Raw genomic sequence first — 21,722 nt, 5'->3', positions numbered from 1 at the left:
GACAGGGTTATTTTTCTCTCTCTGTGCCCTAGTTCCCTGTCTGTAAAGTGGTGATAACAGCACTTCCCTACTTCACAGGGATGTTGTGACGACAAATGCAGCTCAAGCTGTGGGGCTCTTGGATACTGCAGTAACTGGGAGCACAGATGGAAGAGGGGAACGCAGAAAAGCATTCTATTCTTTGAGCCCAGTGGTAGATTTCGGCACTCATGTGAGTCTGGCTTCCGCTGAAGGCATGGTTTGACTGCTGCCATGTCTTTCCTATGAAGGTTTCCTTGCTCACTCCTGTGTGCCTGCAGGCAAAGCACTTAATGTTTAGGTCCTTGGCTGCAGGCTTTGTGAGACCAAGAGCCTGGATAAGTCTTGCTATATGTATGTTTCCCAGCATGGCCTGCTCACAGTGCCTCAGTGGAATCTGTGCCACCCAGGACATTTCCCAGACTAACTCAGACCCTGGAAGGAGTTAAAAATACTTATGAATGGATTTTCACTTGTGAAATCCAAACCACTGTAGCAGTTACTCTGAGCAAGCCATGGACTGCTGTGTGACCAGAAGAAAGCAATTGTCCTTGACACAACTGGTTAAATTTCGTAGAAACCACATCCTTTGTGTTGCCACTGACAACATAACATTCCTTAACGTTTGATTTCAAGCGGTGCTTTATTACCCAGCTGTACATGCAAGCATACTTTCTTCTGAATAATTTCTGTCCAGAGACACCACAGAGGAGTGTGAACTTCTTTCTATTTTAATGTGGATTTTGTAGTCTTGTTTATATATAGTATAAGCAGGTAAGAGACAGGAAGCCTATCTGCTTGCCATTTACATTGTCACATGTCCGAAGGGAAGGCTGTGGCGAGTTGAATGTTTGTTCAGTAGAGTCTTGTTCGTGCAAATGAGTGTGGTTTGGGGAGCTTTTTAGGCCAGGTTGTAGGAGTATGCTTCATTTATTTCTTGCTCCTTGAAACATGGGGCTCATGTCATCTTTCTTGTTCACCTGCTTTGATAAATTCTATATTTAGTTGTCTCTGCCCATCCACTTGAACGGGACAAAAATAACTTCAGTGTAATCCATCCTCTCTGTCCTTTCCTCTCCACCCCTTCCCTCCCCTTTCCTTTCCTGCTGCTAGGTTTAGGGCATAGTGTTGTTTGGGAAGCAGTGGATTTTTTTTGTTTTGCTTTGTTTCCTTATAAGTAGGGTTGGAGGGCAGGAGAAAACATTTATACTCTGGCATAAAATTGGTGTGAAGAGTCTGCAAACTGTCAGAAACACTTCCTCCTCTCTTACAACATTTGCTGAAGGGTCAGAGTGTGTGCAGAGTGTGTGGAGGGAGGTGGAGCAGAGAGGTTGGGAAATGACTTGCATGTGGCATACATCTGTCTGACAAAAAGCCAACCGTGCCAGGGGATAAATGGACAAACAAATAGTGTTTCAGTTCTGAACTCGGAGGTTGAACCTAAAGTTTGCGCAGGAGCAAGTCTTCAGATAAGTTTCCAATGGACCTTGACTCCTGTTGTGCAAACATGTAGTAGCTAGCACAGAGGAGTCTGTCCTCTAAATCCCTGCCCAGAAGAGGATCTGTGCTTAGGCCGTGCTTTGCACAGCTTCTGTTGCCAAATATAAATATACATAAAAGTAAAATTATATATATATTTGTAGAGTCTAATACAAATCAACACAGGCTAAACCCCCCAGAAGCATTTAAGCCTTAACCCCTTGCCTTTATCATGAATTAAGCATGAAAGTAGCAGCGTGTCTGTTAATCTGGCTGTGGATGTTGCCTGTTTTTATCTGCAAATTGGATAAAGAATGTCTACTGCACTTACCAAAATGCTTGCTGTCTGTGTTATCTGAAATATTATTGTCTTCCACTATTAAGCTGATAGGGATTTGAGGGAAACTTTATTGTTTTGGTGAAACTGCTTTGAGATACAGCCTGCCAAGTTCTTGTATCTTGAGCTGAGTGTTGGGTATGTTGTTGTTCCTGACAGACACATTGTCTGGAGATGTAGGGGGACTGTTTGTTCCCACAAAAAATGTCACTTTTTGTAACTAGAGTGTTTTTTAGGTTGTGTTAAAGATGGTGATAAGAAGCAGAAAGATTGAGGGAAAACCTTTTAGTTGATGCCTAATAAAATCTAAGTTGTTTTTTCATTAAATTTTTAATTTCAGTATCTGCTTTTCAAAAGAAAGTGAGATTTTAAATTTTTTTTTGCTTGTTTTTGCATTCATAGAATTACTGCAGGAGAGGAGGAAGAAAGAGTTGGTTTTGAAAACTGGGCATTAATTTGAAGATTAGAATTCTTTGTTCTTCCTCCTCTTTTGCCTGTGTGCCAATGAAAGTGCTGTGGCAGTGTCGGGGTGTCAGCGCAGCCCCATTTTGACTTTCAGCACCCTGGGTGGTGCAGGTGTGAAGGACAACTAATTGGAGGACACTGGATCACGGAGGGTCCTCTGTGATGTGAACTGTGTTGGGCAGTGCAGTGGAACCACTCACCAAACCTGGCTTTCACTTTGGAGGCAAAATCCTGGTTTGAACCCGCAGGCTATGAATTTGTAAACAGGGCTCACCACCAGAGCCCACCACACCTCTGTGCGGTGGTATCTGATTGCCTTGGCCCCTGTGCTCCGTCCTGCTTTTAAAGCAAAGGGCACTTTAGATTCTAGGAATGTTAATTCCTTACTTTGCAAGCACAAATATGCTCTGGGTGTTTGGAAAGGAGTGGGCCCCAAATTTAGAGCACAGTTCCTGTGCTTGCAGGCACAGTGTAATCCTGTTAGTACTCTGGGTTGCTGTGATGGTCCCGGGCAAGCCAGGCTGCCATGCAGGCATCTGCTTCTCTGCCTATTGAGTCAAGTCAATACCCTCAAAACTGTAATTTACACTGTAATGATGGATTGTGCTTGTCACGGTGTACAGAATTGTGTGTTGTGTGTTTATTAAAAGAAAACAGATTCTAATGCTTATTATTTCTGAAGTCCAGTACGTCTGAACTAAAGCTCAGTGCATGCAAGGCAAACTATGCTTTAATTTTACAATTGTCTGATGGGACTTTGCGATTTATTTGTTGTTACTTCCTTAATGATGTTGCAGTCAGAGGCACTGTTTTGCTAAATGTTGTGTAAAAAGTAAATTGTAGCACAGCAGATGTTGGTATTTGGATGGATGTCGGTGCAATGGGGGGACAGCAACAGTCATCTCTGTCAGCTGTCTTCAGGCTCGGCAGGCCTGCTGCGTGGTTACTTTGGTGTGTAAAAACAGCTCGTTTTGCAACTGGGAAGTTTGGCATTACATTTGGCACCGAGCCATGTAGCTGGGTTAACACAAGTGTTTATCCGGTGATTTTCTCAAAATTGGTAACTTGGAGAGAATGTTTATTAAACTTCAGTACAAAGGAAGAGGGAAATGTGGCTGGATCTCTTCTTTCTAAAAGGCATTAATGTTCGTAATTAAAAAAAAAATTCCTTTATTTCCCTCGCCTCCCTTGCTTTTTCATCATCACCCTTTTTGCAGCTTACTGCTTACAGTTTCCTTTTTAAAGATAAAGACAGGGAAGCATACCTGATGAAATGGAAAGTGTATAGAATGCCATGACCACGTTTCTCTGCATCCTGTGTGCTGTCATGAATTAGGTGCAAAGAACAGAGGACTGCAAATAAAGCTGTTGAATTGCTATCATCCCCAGTTTGGTAGAAATTCCAACTGCAGCATGGAAAAGGAGCTTGCTGGTATGCATATCTGCAGAGCAGTTGATTTCTGTATGATAAATTAGGGCAAATTTTACCTTTGGGTTAAGCAGAAGAATCCTTGCAGGTCATAAGGAATTTTTCATAGAACTCCTGTTAATATTGTATTTCTTTATGGAAATAGCAATTTAGACTGCATTTTTAGTGAGGAGGGGCAGGAGACTGTGATAGTTTTGCAAAGCAGCATTTTCAATCAAATTTCGTACCTGAAATTGGAAACCTGTTGATTTAATGTTCATTGGGAAACTTTATCATAATGGAGACACTTAGTTTGGATTAAATTTTTGAAACCATTTTAATCTTGTATTGCCCCTGTGATTAAATAACTAGATATCTTCATTGCTTAAAAAGGCTCCCATTTATTTTGGAAAAGGGAAAAAGATTAAACTGGGAAATTTGGATTCTTCAATGAGGCAAAGAAAATTTGTGTAGAAAAACATTTTCTCAAACCAGTGATGGTGACCCAGTAGTGGACTCTTTCTTAGTTAATTTTGTAGCTGAGCTGCAATTTTATCACCAAATATAATACCAGAACAATAACTTTCATGTGGATCCTTTATCCTGTTTTATTTCTTATTTTTTTAAAGGAGAGGGTGTTATCTGTACCTTCCAATTTCTGTAGCCAAGGGTGTCTTTGTTTAGAAAACTGTAATTTGCAAGAAGTCTATCCACAACCAAGGTTCATTTGGTGTGCTGTGGATAAATGAAAATTGCAAGTGTGCAGTGACTGCTTTTTGGAAACATTTTTGTCTCTTAGCTTGACACTCCCGTAATCCTGATGTTTAAAAGGTTTTCTCACAGAGGATGGAGAAATAAATGCACAAAAACATTAATTAGGGAATAATCTAAACCTTACAGCTTCCCCAGATCAGAGGGTGGGCTCAGTCTTTGAGGCCAGTGTGACTTTCAGAAGATTTCGTTGTGAGCTTTGGCTGTGCCTGTGAAGGAGCAGGGTCAGCACAGCGATACTGTGAGCTCGTGGCTGGAACTCCACATTGTCTCTGGTGTACCTGCGTGTCTGTATCTAAAGGATGTAGCTTTGATATTTAAACCTACTGGATTTGGCCATTTTTCAAGAACAAAGTTCTGAGAGAGGAGCATTACTCTCCCCGTGAGCTGGGTGGAGCCTGCACTTCCAGCAGCAACAGAACCGGGACCGGTACTGGTGATGGCAACCGGCACAGCTGGCATGGCCTGGGGTGGGGGGTCAGGCTGCCACCTCTCCCTGCCCTGCCTGTGCACTGAGTCCATCAAAGACCCAGCTTGTCCCTTTGTCAGCATTGTCCTCTGATGCAGCAGACTCCAACCAGAATTGTGGTAGCCACATCTTGGCTCATGTCGGGCACACTGTACCCCCTCCACAAGGTGCCTCTGTCTTCCCCCTTTCTCCTCCTGTTTCCCTCCCACCTTGCTGGGTTTGCAGGTGGCACCTGCTTGGCTTGACCCCTGGAGTGGCAGAGGAGCCCCCAGCAGCTGCTGCCTGAGCTGGAAGCATCAGATCAGGGAGCAGTGGCAGGAAATGCTGTAAGCAGAGCGAGTGCTGAGCATTGAACAGGGTTTGCATGCAGGGTTTTCTGTACATGTGCCTGTACCTTCCTTTCCAGAAGTCCCTGAGGCACGAGCGTGGCCCCAGATGACCTTCAAGAATGTTACCCCAGGTGACCTGTAGGTTTTTTTCGCTCTCCTTTTTTTTTTTTTTAAATTATTTTACAAACAGGACAGAGCAAAAATCATCGTATGAATTTAAAGCTTTTATTTATGGTTTTCTGGTGTTCTCTGGCTTAAAGTGTGGGAATCTGACTCCTCTGGACAGCTGCTGTGGTTGCTGCAAGTTCTACACCTGACTGGTAGCTGTAACCCGGTTAGGCAAGGGATGTGTTTTGATGTTTGTTTTGCTTCTGTTCTTTGGGGATATCGTTGTGGCAGTGGGAAGAGAACTGCAGAGCGTGGACTGTGCTCAGTTATGGGATGGGGCTTTTAGGATTCCAGTGGAGGAAGGGATGTGTGTGGTGAGGAACAGTCCTGTGGTGTGCTGTGCTTGGAAAACCAGCTGTGGAGGAAAGGTGGGGCTAACATAGTAGTCCCTGACCTCAGAAAATCCAGTGGGGCAAGTGCCAGGTTTGATGCCCACAGAAACTGGTGTGAGTTCAGGACAGGCTGCGGGTAGGGGGTGCTGTTTTTTTTTCCCCTGGTAATAGGATCTGTTTGAATAGAGGAGGCTGTTTTGGGAAGACATGGCAAAAATTACAAAAGTATGGGGCACTGCAGGCTGGAAAGTGTAATTCAAGCTCCCATCTTCCTGTGTCCATCTGCTTCTCACTTCTGTGTGGTGTATACCTTTCTTTTTTTATGCTGTTTTTAAAATGAGAAGTGACTTCAGTGTACCAAGATGCTGTTGGCAACATGAAAATTAATTCATGGTAGCAGTGTCAAGGTAGGTCGGTCTTTATTGTATGTTTTTTCGGGTTGGTCTTTATTTCATTCCTCCTTGTGTAAGAAGCAGATTTTCATGTGACTGACTGAAATGCATCTATCCTGGAGCTTGGAGTTGTTAGGAAGAAGTATAATGAGCATAATATAATAGATGACTTCAGGGTTTAAAAAATAGTTGTGATTACACGTACATGTTTTTAGTCCTATTTTAGTCGTGTTGCAGTGTTACAGGGCTAAATTGTGGTACCGCTGAAATCCAGCAGGAATTTTGCTGTTTGATTATATTGAGACTCAACATTTTGACTATCTGTTATAAAAATAAATGAAATTTGGTAGTGCATCTGGCTGGGCTTGTGGCCCTGTTGAGGCAGCAGTGTGGATTGTGCTCTGCTTTATGGTGACGACACACCGAAGTCCGAGGCACAGAAATCCTTGGCAAGGTTTCTTACGCTTGTGTTACTCAGCTAAGCTTAGCACCAGAGCTACGGTGGCTGTTTGCTCTCGTGTTACTCAGAGGTGAAGTTGCTTTAATAAATTCTCAGTAGGCAATTAAGTTACTTTGCAAAATTCCTCTGAAGTGAGGCAGCACTCCTGTTATCTGGAGGAGGTTTTCATTGCTGAGTTTGGGGTAGTGACTCAGTAAAAGTTATCTGAGGAATACTAAATTTGGAGGCGTAACCAGGAGGTTACCATGATAACAAATATTAGAACTTGCTTTCTGGGAAGTGCTTGTAATTTTTCCATTGATGGCCATTAAATGGCTCAAGATAAATGAAACTTTTTATTAGAACTAACATGGTCTCCGTGTGCTCCTCCAGGGTTTTGCAGACTTACTAGTGATGAAATGAAGAAGGGAAATCCAAATTAGCCCCAGCCATATGAAGACAAAACCCCTTTTTTAATGTTGCTTCTTATTTTTGCCATTGAATGTTTGCTTAACTTAGCTTTCATGCATCTTTCTATGAAATATTTACCCAGTAACTGTTTGTATAAACATGTTTAAAATTCTGCATTGATTTTTTTTCTTGGCACTTTCAAGAAATTTCCTGATGCACAGCATGATCACACAATTACTGGTAGAGCTTTTATTGTAAGTGGCCTAAAACAATTCTGTATTTATGTTGAAAATTAGGACTCAAACCCAGAAGCTAAAGGATAACAATACGATGTGTTAATTTCTTACTCTCCATAAATTGCTTATTTATTAAAGTCCATGTTCTGCAGCTTAGTTTTTACAAAGAGAGCCTTTTTTTTTCCTTTTCAACTGCCTCTGAAGTTGGTCCATATCCTCTGTTTTAGAAAAGCTGCTGTTGCCATAAATCTCTCCTAATGTCCTTTAGTTTTGTTTTGCCTTTTTTTTTTTTTAGCCAATTCTTTACAATTCCCCGAGGTTTTGATTCACTTTGTGAATGACACAATGATCTGGTAATGGGAGCCTAGAAGAGCAAGGCGGGGGACTCGCCAGTCCTTGCTGCCGATGTTTTCTTCATGCCTGTGTCCTGCTTTTTCCCTCCCCTGCTCTTGCTTTCTCGTGTGCACACACCCCCCCAAGCTACCAGCTCACCTCTCAGTCTCACCGCCTTTGGGATTTTGATGGGGAGCCTCTGCTGAGTACTTTCCAGGTTTAATGTTCGCAAAGCAAATAAATGCATCATAAAAATCACTCTTGCCCCAGTCTTTGACTCACCTAATCTTTTTTTAATGGGGCAGAGTAGGGGAAGAGGCCTAAAATAATTTTTAATCAATTAATGATGCTTTTCTTGAACATCCTCTATGTTTAGGCAGCTTGAGGAATACAAGTTAAAACTGTGATTTCGGTCTTACTTTGTTTAATCTCTGCAAGAGCTTTGGTTTGTGTGTGTTTCTTTGCTTTGTCCCCTCTGACACTCTCTGTCAGTCTCTAGACAGGATTTACTGAAGAATAAAACTGGGTTTGTGATACTCAAATCAGGCATGAGTTCAGATAAGCACAAGAGTCGTGGCTAAGGATTCTTAGGCAAAGAGGTAAAATAATTGAATCAGGTTTTAGATGCTGTCTAGAAAAGCCCATCCTTGTTCAAATACACTGGGGTGTGGTGAGTTTGGTGTTTTTGGTTTAGTTTTTGTTTTTCTTTGTATTTGTAGTAGACATAAATTCTTCAGAGGATTAAGTCACACTCTTTTTATAAACACATGGGGTGTATTTAAGAGCCTGATTTTCAGAAATACTGATTGTATTAACTTCAGATTGAGCTTGAGGAATAGTTGTAGCTACCTCCCTCCTCTAAGGGAAGATATTTAAGAAGTTGAAGAGGCTTATTAGCTTAAGTGGCTTGTTAGCTGCTTGTGCTATTTTCCATCATAGTGTCAAGGTAAAAATTACTTGGGGAGAAATAATTGTTCTAAGCATGCTTAATTCAGTTCAGTGAATCTGACACCTCCTCTGTCATTTTTATTTATTTAAAAAAATGAGAGAGAGCTGGGCACCTGTCAAAAGCAGAGAAGTACATGATGGTGCTTTCTGCTACAGGAGTGCAGCGTTTTGGTAAAATGCTATAGCTGCTTGCAAGCTTGTTACAGAAAAGATCTCTCTAATTCAGTCGGACACCTCATGGTAGTTTTAAGTCCTTTTGCTCACACCATGAGGTAGTGGAGATGCAATTCACTCTGAGATTGCTTTCAGTATAGCTTAAGGAATCACTTTATATTTTCTTGTAATTTATATAGCTATCCTTAAAACTGCTGGTTTTAATGAAATTTCATTTACATCTTCTCCCACTGGAGACAGCTGTAGGTTAGGACTAGCCTGACTAAGCTGTGCCAAAGGTAGGAGTAAGGAGTTTTTTACATGCTGATTAATTCTCTTTTGCTCCTTTGGGAATATCTGGTATTGCTTAAATTGATTGCTGTAAGCAATATGGCAACATTTTTGACCTTCTAAACTGAAATTCAGCAAAAAAAACCCAAACAAGAAAAAAGATAAACCTCCATGTTTCAGTTTTACATAACCAGACAGTTGAAATACAGTGGTGAAAAATAGAGGTGTTGTCTTCTGCAGTGGTGGTGTTGGCTGGTGATCTCAAACCCTTTGGCAGAGATGGAATTGGAGACAACGTGGTAGTTTAGTTGTCCATCCCCTGCACAGAGAAAGTATTGGGCGAGAATCTGGTTTTCTTTCTTCGTAATCTGACTTCTGATCTCTCCCATGGCCAGCTTTGTGAATCAGAGCACCCGTTCCTTGCCTTCCTTAAGTGTTTCCCACCTGCGCTGTTGTGTAACTGAAGACAGGGGCAGCTTCCAATACGCTTGTTTTTCTATACAGCTTTGTGGGAAGCAGTAAGCCAAGGCTGTTTGCTGCTTTCTGAAGTTAATTTACAGATGTGGGGTGCCAGGTGACCAGGAGTTGTCCTCGCGGGGCTCCCTTTGTCGCTCGAAGGCCAGACGGCTCAGCCATCCCCCTTCGCCCCACCTCCAGCTCCCCTCTCCCTCCCTCCCTCCCTCCCCATATTCCCCCAAGATATGATAATGAAGCAGGTGCCCTGTGTTGCAGCTCTCTGCGAGCGTGAGAAACGGCAGTAGGTTTAGAAAAGCAGAAACCCAGGAGGAGGAGGCATTTCTTCTGAACCTGTTGGCAGTCACGTCAGTCAGGGCCGTGTGGGCTGTCGGTGCACCGCGCGGCCGTCCAGCTGCCCGTGGGACACAAAAGTGGGGAGTGGGTTTGTCATGCCCCAAATTAGCCCATTGTGACCGTGGGACCCCACATTAGGGCTGTGCCAGGCACGGAGTGGCCGAGCTGTTCAACCTTGGCCTGGTGCAGATGAGCCAAGCTTTGGAGCGTTGGGCTGGCGTGGATGAGCCGAGCTCTGGAGCGTTGGCTGGGCATAGTGGCCTTGGGCTGCAGGTGACCTCCCCACGGGGGAGCAGCCCCAGCAGCAGGCCCGGCCACCTCATTGAGATTCCAGGCACAGGCAGTGCCTCCGCAGCTGTACACTGGAGGCGGCGGCCGAGGAGGCATCCAGAGAGGGGCCCAAAAAAATCATCAAAGAACCGGCCCCTTCACTGCGCCTCTGAATAGGCAGACAAACCAGAGGTCCTTCTCTCTCCGCCAGCACGTTGGGAAAGACATTAGCATAACCTCTTTTTTTTGTTCCTTTCTTTTTTTCTTTCCCCAAGCTACCGAAAACCTGGCACCGTGTTTAAATATCTTGTTCTGACAGTTTGTTGAGGGGAGCGAAGAGCGGTGCACCAGCCTTGTGGGTGTCTGTGCAGTTATTTCTATAAAAAAACGAACGTATTTGAGCTGAGAGTTTTCATTCGGGTCACCCTAGACTTAATTGTTTGGTGTCAGGTTGTTAAGATCCAGAATTAGCTCCCTGGCTTGGAAAGGGCTTGCTTCCGAGTGCTTTAGAAATGCAAAGGCAGGTTTTCAATCCGGCTTTCTTTTTCCAAATCTGTTTTGATTTCAGCTGGTTTTGAAGCGAGAGCGGACACTTACCCCATTTACTCAAGCAGCAAAAACTAACTGTAAATCCCTGTCCCACTCTCCAGCACACATGAGATGGCAGCTCCTGAAAGCTTCACGTCTTTAAGGAAACTGGCATCTGTTTTGCCGAGACCTTATTAGGCCGACAGGATGCAGACCACTTCTCGAGGCCATTGAGGCTCGGGAATGAGTCATTCCGCCTTTGACTGGTGGCACATTAGCGCTGCGATTGGCATAACTTTCGTGTTCCCTCGGACAGGAACTGGGGCTGTACAATCAGGGAGTGTCGTTACATCATCGGAGCGTGTGGGAATGTAGAGAAGGCTTGCATAACGCAAAAGCTCTCATTTTTTTTGAGCGTTAACCTTAATTGCAATTAAAGCTGATACTTCTGATGCTCAGGACAGAAAGTTTTAATGCACTATTTATCCACAGATTTGTGGTAGCCACTTGAGTGCATTTCATGTAACTGAGACCTTGTTTTCAGGCAGTGCTCCTGGGCATGTTACTTGGTTACTTTGGGCCATAAGAAAGTTAATAGTTGGTCTGGTGCTTTTCTAAATATCAAGGGTATCATTGGATGCTGACTTGGTTAACCTAATGATTTTTTTTTTCAAACCATTGGTATGTATGAGTTGATTAAAAAAAAATAGCAGAGGCTTCTTAAAAAAAAATAGCAGAGGCTTCTTAAATATAGTCTGTTCTGAATTAAAGGGTGTGGTGTTGGCTTTGAATGAGCTTGATGCAGCAACAAGCATGCAGCAGTTGGTAAATAAAGATGGATTTTCTTTTGTTCTGCTGGTGCTTGCTGCTCATTATTCTCCACTTACCCCGTGAGCTTCCCAGGGAGTGGCAGCTGTTTCTGATGTTAGACACTCTATCAGTGGTAGACAGCTCCAGATTCGGTGAGATACTGTTGTGGGGAAGAGAGGAAAATAACCTAACCCTGCATTATTGTAAATCCTCAGTAGAATTAACTTTTCATGAACCGAAGGAGTTTTGTGTTTAACTTTTTCTGAAATATTCAGGCATAAGCGTGCTTTGCAGTATGCATTACAGCGAAAAAGCTTTTCTGGCATGAGATGGATTTACATTCTAAGTGTGTGTTAAGTATTTTAATGTGCAGTGTGTGGGGGCAGACACAAGGCAATAAAGGGAAATCAGTCTATAACTATCTTTGTGTATGTTTCCAGATATATACAGTTTGGGATTCTTTGCAATTTGGAAATTGCTTGGAGTAAACAGAATGGTACATAAAGATTTTAAATAATAAAGCTAGCAAGCTACAGAGGAGTCTATTTGGTTCCAGGATTTTATATGTAGGATTTATAACCCATGCTTTTGCTTTCCTGTGTCTGCAGTGTTAGCATTCTGTTACTGAAAACAAAGAAGGCTCTGCCAGGGCATTACACAAGCAGTGAATCACAGAGGAAAAAATGTTTTGCTTTGTAAATTGTTCACTTTTCCATGGTGGATCTTTTTTTTTTTTTTCTTTTTTTTAGTGTTGTCTGATAAAATTTGCCACACATGCTTGCATTTACTGTACTCGGTACAATTCTTTCTAGTGTGACTACATAACTGCTAATATTAGTGAGTTCAAGTAACTTCTTGCTTGTGATTCTTAAAAACAAAACCGCAACAGGAACAAAAAACACAGGGCACAAATTGAAACAGCTCAGTTCACTCCTCAGGCATGACAGCTTGCTGAGTATATCGGAGGAAGGAAAAGGTGTTGATGTTTTTCAGACAGCTTTGTCCCAGCAGTTCCACATAATTATTTTTTATCTGTATTGACAAACTCCTTTTCTGCCTAAAGTAGTCAGTTTTGCTGTCACGATTGATGTGGTCCTCATGGGTTGTAGGCCATTTATAGTGTTTTGGCTAATCATAAAAATATAAACTTGTTTCTGAAGAATACGCACTTTGTACATTTTTTTTAATGACTGTGTTTGTGAATCTGTGTGTCCAAACTTCTGTAGAGGAACTATAGTTTGCTCAGGTTTGAATGTAAAATTATACTTGGAGGTTATCTATTTGGGAAGTCACACACCAGGCAGTGTCTTACCACTTTGCTGCAAGATGCAGAAGTACAACCTCAGTGTGTTATATAATAAAAATTTATACCACAGATGCTGGACTGTGCCTCATACTGTCCTTGGCAAGAGCAATAACCAATAATATGTAGGCTCCCATATTACAGGATTCATTAAGCTCCAGACATGTGGAAAAGAAGTTTAAATAAAATCATGTTATCTATTTGCAAATGAGAAAGGTGGTTCAGGAACTAGAACCAGCTAAAGCAATGGCTAAGGGAAGATCCAAGTAGAACAATCCTTGCAAAAAGCCTGGCAGTAATGAAATCCTTGATTTTTCACAGAGAAAGAGTGAGTGTGGAGGAGGATGCTATATATATGTATGGAGTGCACCAATTTAAAGACTGTGTGATTAATCCTGTTAGATGATGTGTTTCTAACAGAGAAACAGATCGGTGGGGATAAAGCTGTAAAAAAGTATGAGAGCCAAACATAAGCATCTAATCTAAGAGGAAGAGTCTTCTGTGACAGTACAGTGTAATTTTGTGCAAAATTATGCGTGCTTCACTGAAAATAACCAGATAATAATTTCAGAATCTGCAAAAAATAGATGTCCCCTCTGTAAATGCCAATGGGAAAGATGTGTAGCACAAATTAGGGAGTAAGGGAGGTGGAAACTCTGTCTTGCCTCTGTTCAGATATTTTATGTCCCATCAAATCTGTATTTAGTCTTAAGTGCAGGTATCATAAGGGGTATGTGGTGGTTCCTAGGTCTCCTGGGTGTGCTTTATGCAAGAGAAGAAAATACCAACGAGTCAGGTATGTAACAGTGTGTTCCAAAATTGTGATAGTCTGGACAGCCACCTCCCTGACCTGCTTACCTGGCAAACCTCTAGTCAAGAGCTGGGCAGAATGTGCCACGTATCTTCTTATTCCTGTAGTCACATCTGTGGTGTAATAGTAATGAGATTGGAGTAATCTCACTGATCTGAGCTGAGTTGGACTGATAATTTAAATGTGGAAGGCTTCATAATCTCCTACTGATCCCGGAAAGTTTTCAGCTTTTAATTAAGGTCAGAATTAAAAAGATACTGACAACAAAACCTTCTACATTTACCTCCTTGCTTATAAATGTTAAACCATGACAGCTGTAGGTGAGTTCTGAAATTCCTGGAGCAATGATGACACTTTTGTAAACCCTTTATAGGTCAGTGTAAGACTTACAGCAGTAACAGATGTCTCTAAAAGGAACACTGAGAAGTTTTGTGCGCCTTCCTTTTCCTCTCCCCTTTCTTGCCCCATACCTGTTTCCTCAGTGCAAGTGGATGTTTTCTGCAGACATGGCCACTGCAAAGGTAGCTCTGTGCAACTCTCTCCAACAGTTCGATAACTCTTAGTTTTTTTGCTTTACATAGAAAATGAAAAGCCCAACAAGGACTAAACAGGTGAAAGCAGCTGGTGGGGGTGTGTGTGCCCGTGGCTGTGTGGTGTGGGCTTCGGGGCTGCTTCTGCTTCGGTGTGCAGGAGGGGACGGGATGGACGTGAACAGAGAAGTGACACAGCTGGTGCCCAAAGCAGGGTGAAACTGCACCACAGACGGAGAGGAGGACTCTGGGGAGAGGAAGGAGACAAAGCAGCTGCAAGGGAGTTCCTGGGGCAGGGTGCACTTCGCTGGGAGAGAAATTACTGGCAGAGGAAAGCTGAGCAGCAGGAAAAGAGGGTGTGAGTGGAGCCTGGGAGAATAGGAGAGCAGCAGAAGGTTGCCAGAGCCAATAAGTCTGGTGAGCCTCCTCCTTTCACTGCTCTGGGTGGTTGTTTGAAGAGCTTGCCAGCAGATGAACCTGTGGGCACTGGGCACCAGCCGCTTCAGGGCAGCACCATGGGGTGCACAGGCTGGAAAAGGAACTTGGCTCCTACTGTGCTCCCTCGTCCTCTCACCAGTGTTGAACAAACAAGTAAGAAACCATACTCAAGAGAGAAGGGATAGCTGATGCTCAACTGTGGGTGCTTTGTAGTGACCATTTGTTTTTAATTTTTTTATAATCAGTTGTTGGGGTGAGCAGAGTTGGAAAAGTGTGGCCAGTAGTGTGATTTGAATAACATCTTAAGTGAGGTTTTTATGACTCAGTTGAATAGAAATACTACTGCAGGACCTTGTAGGACCTAGAGGGGCAGCTTGGCTCCATGAAAAGCTATTTGAGGTTCTTGAGAGACTGCCTGAGAAGACAGTCTGGTCAATAAGCAAAAAGCCAAGGCATATTGACAGTCATCCAGAAGAGCCACAGTGGAACCTCTCTCTTCCTTACCTGAAGACCAGTATCTTACAAATAAATCCCGTAAATAACTGAGGTTTTGATGTTTTGATCAACTTTTTTCTTTTATTTCTACTGCTGGACGTTTGGAATGTGGCTGTAACACAGTCACACACCTATGCAGGTTACTCAGAGAAGCAGTAGCATGGTGTGAGCAAGGGATATTTTCTCTGACAAAGAAAGGTGGCATATCTTTCAGAATAGATGTTTGTTTTCTTCTTTGTGGTGGCTATACATCATCCAGTGTTTTCCCCTTCATATTGTGATATATCATCTCATGTTTCACGCTTGAGATATTGTGAGAGGAGTGAGTGATGTTATGTAACATAAGCAGAGAATTATCTTCTTACGGTCTAAAAGTGACTGTTGGTTTGATAAAGCAGTTGACTAATTAGTAAATTACCCATTGTTGTTTAAAATACTTGCGCTGCAAAATGTAAATGAAAAAAATTTCTCCACTTGTCAGTATGAAAAATGACAATAGCAAAAATAATACATAGGACATCTGCTCTGATTTTTTTAAAATTTAAAATGCATTTAAGGCAGATGTTGCAGAATTTGAATGGAAATCGGAGTAGATGGAAGAACAAAACATAGCTGTTTACCTTCTATGAAGTCCCATTTTTATGGTTAACATTGCTAGCAGTATCTGACTCAGTGCCTGTATTTTTCCACTGTTTGTATCAGACTGAACTGAATGTTCTTAAAACTGCTGCTGTCAGAATGACATGTAGTTTCAATATTAACAAAAAAAAAATTATCGGTGAGTCAGTATTTTGGGGTGTTTTCTGATGTTCTCACCCTTTGCCCATCCTGTCTCTCCAGGAGAATACATCAAAACATGGAGGCCACGGTATTTTCTCCTGAAGAACGATGGCACGTTCATTGGCTACAAGGAGCGACCGCAGGATGTCGACCAGCGGGAATCACCTCTAAATAACTTCTCAGTAGCTCGTAAGTGTTCTTACCTGCTCCCTCGTCCAGTTTGGGGGTCGGTGTTTTCTTGTAGTCATAGCTGGTAAGCTGCATCTGTAACATTCAGATCTGCCCCGAGTGGTGTATCTAAACACTATAGGTGTTTATTTGAGATGATAAACCCCGCTGTGTTTCTCAGGAATGACTGTGATGTGGGGGTTTGATGCTCTGCTTTTTTTTTTTTTGCCTTTTTTTTTTTTACCAGTTTTCTACTAATTTACCATTTCTAGTTATCTAATAAAATCAATCTATTTGTTAATATTCTGTATGTATGTTATTCAGCAAGTTACTTTAAAGTGGAAATTAACCCAGGCACATGTCCCAGTACTTGACAGGTAGGCACAGCCAAAGCATTTCAGCCTCTGTTCTGCCACCAGGTCTGAATTCCAGTGGCATTGACATAGATCAAAGTTATTTAATTGTTAGCACAAGAGAATGCAGAGTGAGCACTGGTTTTAATGAAACAAGCTTGATTTTTCTTAATTTTGAACACAAAACCATGTTTCTTCTATTAAAGCCAACAAAAAGATTTGGAAATAATAACATCTCCTAACCTCTGCACTCTTTCCTATGCAAACATTTCCGACTTTGCTCAGGTGCTGCAGCACAGGATGTGATAGAAGACTCTGAAGATAATTTCCTTCTCTTGCTCATGTTTTTAACCTTTCTCTGTATACTTCCAGCTTTTATTTTCTCCTGTTCTTAATCTTTCCTGTCTCATGATCTGCCTGTGTCTCGTTCCACCACTTAAAAATAGATCATGGCACCTGTTATTAACAACGATCTGTTCCGTGTTCCTGGTGACTAGTGGGAGCAAAGCTCTGCAGGAAGAAGGGTGCAGGGGCTTTCCCTCTTCCTTACAGATAGCTTCAAATACATGGGATTCATCTTTGTAGTTGATCATTAAGCAGATTTTTTGGAACACCCTGGTCCTAAGAGGGCTGGGCAGCACCAGGAATTAATGCAAATGTTTGTTATTTTTCCTCCAGTAGCAGCATATACCTGTTCTGACTGATGATGGGAATAAATAGTGGATGTGCTGTTGCCTGGTGCCTCTGTGCAGGATGCTAAGAGTGCTTTGGGGCTTTTTGCCTCGTTTTAGAGAGAGAATTGTCATAGTGTTTTCATTTCAGTAATGACAGTACTTTCCTCTTTAGACTGGTATCTCCTTACAGATCAAGAAGGTAAAGAAAAGCAGCGGAAAGCCATTAATTCATGAATTAATTCAGTACTTGGTCTATAGCCAGAGGCTTTTAACAAATGCACTTTCTGCAGGACACTTCCATCCTCTTGCTGCTAACTGCATTTACTTGGGCAGCTCAGTGCTAAGGAGTAAAAATGTGTCCATTGCCTTCTCTTTGTTCAAGTTGCCTTCAAAACTAGTTAACTTAAATAGGTTTTCACAACAGGAATATAGTGCTTTTTCTGGCAGATTGAGCCCATCAGTCTCAGCATTTATAGATAAACAGGTTTGTTACCATGGCATCAGAGCATGGTCGGAGAAGATGCGGCATGTGCCTGTGGATAAGGTGTAGCCCTTCTAAGAGGCATTGCAGGCTGGGTGGTGGGTGGGAGGATGTTCCTAGACTGACTCTTGCATGGTGAACTAGTGGCAGATCAGGAAGGTCTTGATGATTGGAGTGTGGCCCCCTTGCTAGAAGTCATTTTTGTGGGTTTGGGCTCACAGAAGCAGCTGTTTCCCCACCAGGATTTAATTTCTCACATAGGAAGTAGCACATGGTGCTTCCAGCACCTGATGTGCAGCTCCCTTCTGGGTGCCCTCCACACTTGTATTGTTTGGATGTGTTTTGCACCATAAGCTTTCCCTTTGAACCTGCTTGCCTGATACATTCATTTGGGTTAATTTGTTGAGTTAATGTGAGTGAACTCGAGCTGTCTCTAGAGGAAGGCTCAGGCCAGAGCACAGGCCTATAGAAGCCTCCTGCTAGTGAATGGGGGGGGGAATTTAGCTTAAATATTTTGTAAAAATTAATCTTTCTGTTTTCTTTTCCTCCAAGAGACCATGATAGCCCTGACTTTTTTTCTTAATTAGTGAACTAGATTTTTTTCCTTAATGAGATGGCAGGCTGTCTCTGTCAGTCTGTTCTTTGGAAGTGGTCCCATGTCTCTGATTAAAATCTTTACCTCTTCTGCTGTAATATAATGTTGGCATTTTTATCTTTGCAAGTAAAAGGAGTTTTGTCATGAGTAGGGGACTCTTCTTACTTGTAGTGTAAAATTCATATTGAGTGATTTTGGCAGTCCATGAGAGGTAGAAAATACTCCATTCATGAGAAAAGAGTGATAGAAGATACCAATTACCTGTCTTTTTCCTTAACAGATATGAAGAAAGTATTAGCAATAAACAGTGTGCTCTCCATGTGTTTGACAGTCTCTTCTTTCTGCTACACTAGACTTTTCCTTTCAGTCTGTGAGGGTTTTGGTAGTACATTTTTGAAAACTTGTTTCTAAGCCCCTCTAGGTAGAGAGAGACTCACTATTTATTTAATTTAAATAACTTTTTCACCAGCTAATTCTCCATTTTAAATAGCCATATATTTATGTTTGTAATTTAATGCTGTGCTTAAGGAGTTTATTTTGTCTGGAATTAACCTACTGGTGATTTATTTTAAAAAAACCCAACAACAAATAAACAACAAGCAAACCCCCAAAAAACAAAGCAGAACTTCTGAATGATGGTACCTGAGCATTTAACTGAGATATTTGAGTCTTATTTGCATTTGTGTTCTGTACTTCACCACTAATAAGATAGAAGGAAAAAAGAAACCTGTACCTAAAAGTTCTGCTCCAAAGCCCCTGCAGATGAATAACCAATAGAGCCTGTGTTGTAAATCTGTGAGATAAGTAGCCTTCATGCTGATTGTAATCTTGGATTATCATGTATGTCTCCCTATTAGGTTATAAGCCTTTAAAACCATATAGCTGAGAAAAGCAGTATATTGTGAAAAACCACATGGAGAGAGAGGCTGCTCCTGTTAGAAAAGGATTATTTCTCCCGGCTGTCAAAAAGGAGGGTGAACTGTGGTGGTTTTGTTGTACAGCTGAAAACATAATTGCTCAACAATACGAGAGCTCCTTTTGGGGCAGGACTGTGTGTCTGCAGTCAAGCATTTATCAGAGGGCTTGGGATGGCCAGATTAGTGGCTGAATTTTTTGTCTGCTGTTACTAAGGGCCACCTTAGTGCAGGTCTGTAACTTGGTGCTCCTAGCTTGTGCCATGCTGAGCAAGGCACAGCATGAATCTATCCAAGGTGAATCTATCCAGTGGTGCTAGCAGAAAACAAGAACTTCAACATAACATTCCTGTTTGTCTCTCCAAAGTTTTATTTCTTCATCATTCTTCTTTCCTCATTTACCTTTTTTCTTTTTTTTTTTTTTCTTTTCTCTTTTTCTCCATACCCTTCCTTAAAGAAACCAAAGCAGGGAAGGGGAAGGATTCTTCCTTTACATTATTGTTTCAAGTGTGATGTCATTATATAGGGAGCAGAGTTTGACACTTTCATCCAAAGTAATCTGCCTTTTAGCTTAAGTGCTGGGAAAGCAAATATTGTGACATTTTAGAAAGTCACCAGGATAATACTAAGTGTCTTTCAAATACAAAATGGTAATTTACATTTGAATGCCTTGGTGTCTATTCCTGTTAGGAACAATTTCTCTGTCCTACTTACTTTAAAAGACCAAACGCCAGGAAAGAATCAAGAGGTTCTTTAGAGCAATTTAAATCATTTTTAACAGGCTGCTGTTTATAGTACTTACTTTGTTGCAAATGGGGAATACTTACATTTGCCTGTTTGACAGGAAAAACTGTCTTCCAAGTGGGTGAGTGACCCTCGGCCCATATTTGAAATGTGAATGTTTTTAAGCAGAACCTCCAAACATGCTATAAATCAGACCTGATATTACACATCGTCCGTGTCTGTGCTCTGCTGGAGTGGTTCATGTTGCAGTACATGGTTAGAGGAGGCAAGTTTGGTGCTTTTGTAACTTGTCAACTACAGTAAAGAGCACACAGTTGGGTTTAAAAGTAAGAAAAAACCTACTGTTTATTCATTTTGTTAATAAAATCCATGTGATTGTCATATGTGGGGGGAACTAAGTGGTAGTTTCAAACTTTCTGGAACCTATGTGGTACAGCACTTTGGTAAAGCAATTTAAAAATAAAGCCTTCTGTATTACTTGATATGTGCTGTTATGATTGAGCAGGGTAATTAGATAGCATATTGTTCACTAAACAAAACACTTCTGTGTGACATACTTGAATTATAGTGGTTATTAACTGACAAATCTCTATTATTCATCTTGCTGTATGCCTTAAAGATTGCTGGATCAGCAAGCTGAACAAATATCAATGGACAGTGCTGATTTAGGGGAAGAGTGACGTTTAATTGGTCCTCTTTTATGACAGAAAACTCCTCGTGTGGTTTATTTTGCTGAAATTAAATGGTTAAAGTTTAGAGTTCATGGCTAATTTAAATGTCTGTGCTACTTCTTCAGAATCTGAGGCACTTAATGTGAATGTAAAGTCTGGTTTTAAAATGTAAGCAAAACCTTTCAGTTTATTTCTTCATAATGTTGCCCTTCTGGATAAGTATGGGAAAACAGCTCTGGATTAGCACGAGGTTAGAAATAGCCTGATATTGTTCGAGTCTTCAGCCAAATTCGGTGTCTTAGGGCTGCATTGTGCAGGCTCGTAGAGGACAACCCTGGCCTTAATCTAATCACATTAAGCAGATAAAAATGGGAGGCAGAACAAACAAACAACAGAAAAAGAAGAGCAGCTAAACTGAGGTGGGCGGTCTGGGAGCAGGAATGAGATCTTCTGAGCTGAATTTATCAGCGCTGGGCTGCAACAGCCCGTGCAGTAGTTTGGCTTTCATTGCCATTCAGTGAGAGAGGATGGAGGTGGCCGGGAGGCTGAACACGGCGCTGGGCTGTGTCGCTGTGTGGAAGTTGTTTATTCTGGGTGAATGAAGGAGTGCCGTTTATCACACTAAAACCTTTCCATGACTCATTAATAAACTTTCTCTTATCTAATTGCAGTGCTTTAGTAGGATGCAGTATTAACCTCAGCGTGCTATTAAAGAAAAATTAGGTTTTTCTTGTCATGAAAAATGCAAAGTTACTCATTGAAAAGCTTATAATTCCAGCCGCAAATGAGGCATGAAATATATTGCCAAAAATACGGCGCCCAAAAACACTGGCAGTAAATATTTTATCTTGGTGCTAATTAATAGCTTGAATTTAAAACTGAGCATTCTAAATTTTCACAATAATGAAATTAACCTAATGGAACCAGCGTAGCCTTTAGTGACATGTACGAATTCTGGTGGATTCTGTCCTCAAGTTGCACGTTTCTGAAGGTGGAGGATGTTTGTAGCTCTAGCAGTAAGCAGAAATTTCTTCTTGTCTTCATAGTGCCTTTTTATTTACTTGGAAAGTGATTTAGAACCTGAAGACCAAATAATAGCGAGCTTGTGGTTTCATTAACTGCAAGGAAAAGAGTTTAATGCAAGAAAAAACCCACAATTATATTTTATTTCTTTTCCCCCTGCTCACTTGGTTTCTTAATTTCACTTTCCTCCAGCAGGAGCTTCTTAATTAATTAGATTTTCTATTAATGTTAATGTAAAAAATATAGTGTCTTAGCTTCTTGTTGGTATTGATTTTCTTTTATTTTTCAGCTCTCTGTTAGTATAGCATTAGCTGTACCTTTAGTCAGGTGCATTTTCAGGCCCAA

The 21,722-nt window shown here is 41.6% G+C and overlaps 1 protein-coding gene across 2 annotated transcripts in view; it reads left to right on the top strand.

The window, feature by feature from the left end:
* Window positions 1-21,722, top strand: part of AKT1 (AKT serine/threonine kinase 1) — a 68,171-nt gene that overhangs the window by 16,576 nt on the left and 29,873 nt on the right. For both annotated transcript variants that reach the window (XM_018082651.2, XM_018082652.2), the window contains exon 2: window positions 15,815-15,943. In XM_018082651.2, the coding sequence (XP_017938140.1) occupies window positions 15,815-15,943 (129 nt within the window). The remainder of the gene's footprint in view (window positions 1-15,814; window positions 15,944-21,722) is intronic.

The sequence above is a fragment of the Manacus vitellinus genome, unplaced genomic scaffold, assembly GCF_001715985.3.
Source record: "Manacus vitellinus isolate BGI_N305 unplaced genomic scaffold, ASM171598v3 scaffold_6_pilon, whole genome shotgun sequence".
Lineage (NCBI taxonomy): Eukaryota > Metazoa > Chordata > Aves > Passeriformes > Pipridae > Manacus > Manacus vitellinus.
This window is presented reverse-complemented; position numbering and strand designations above follow the sequence as displayed.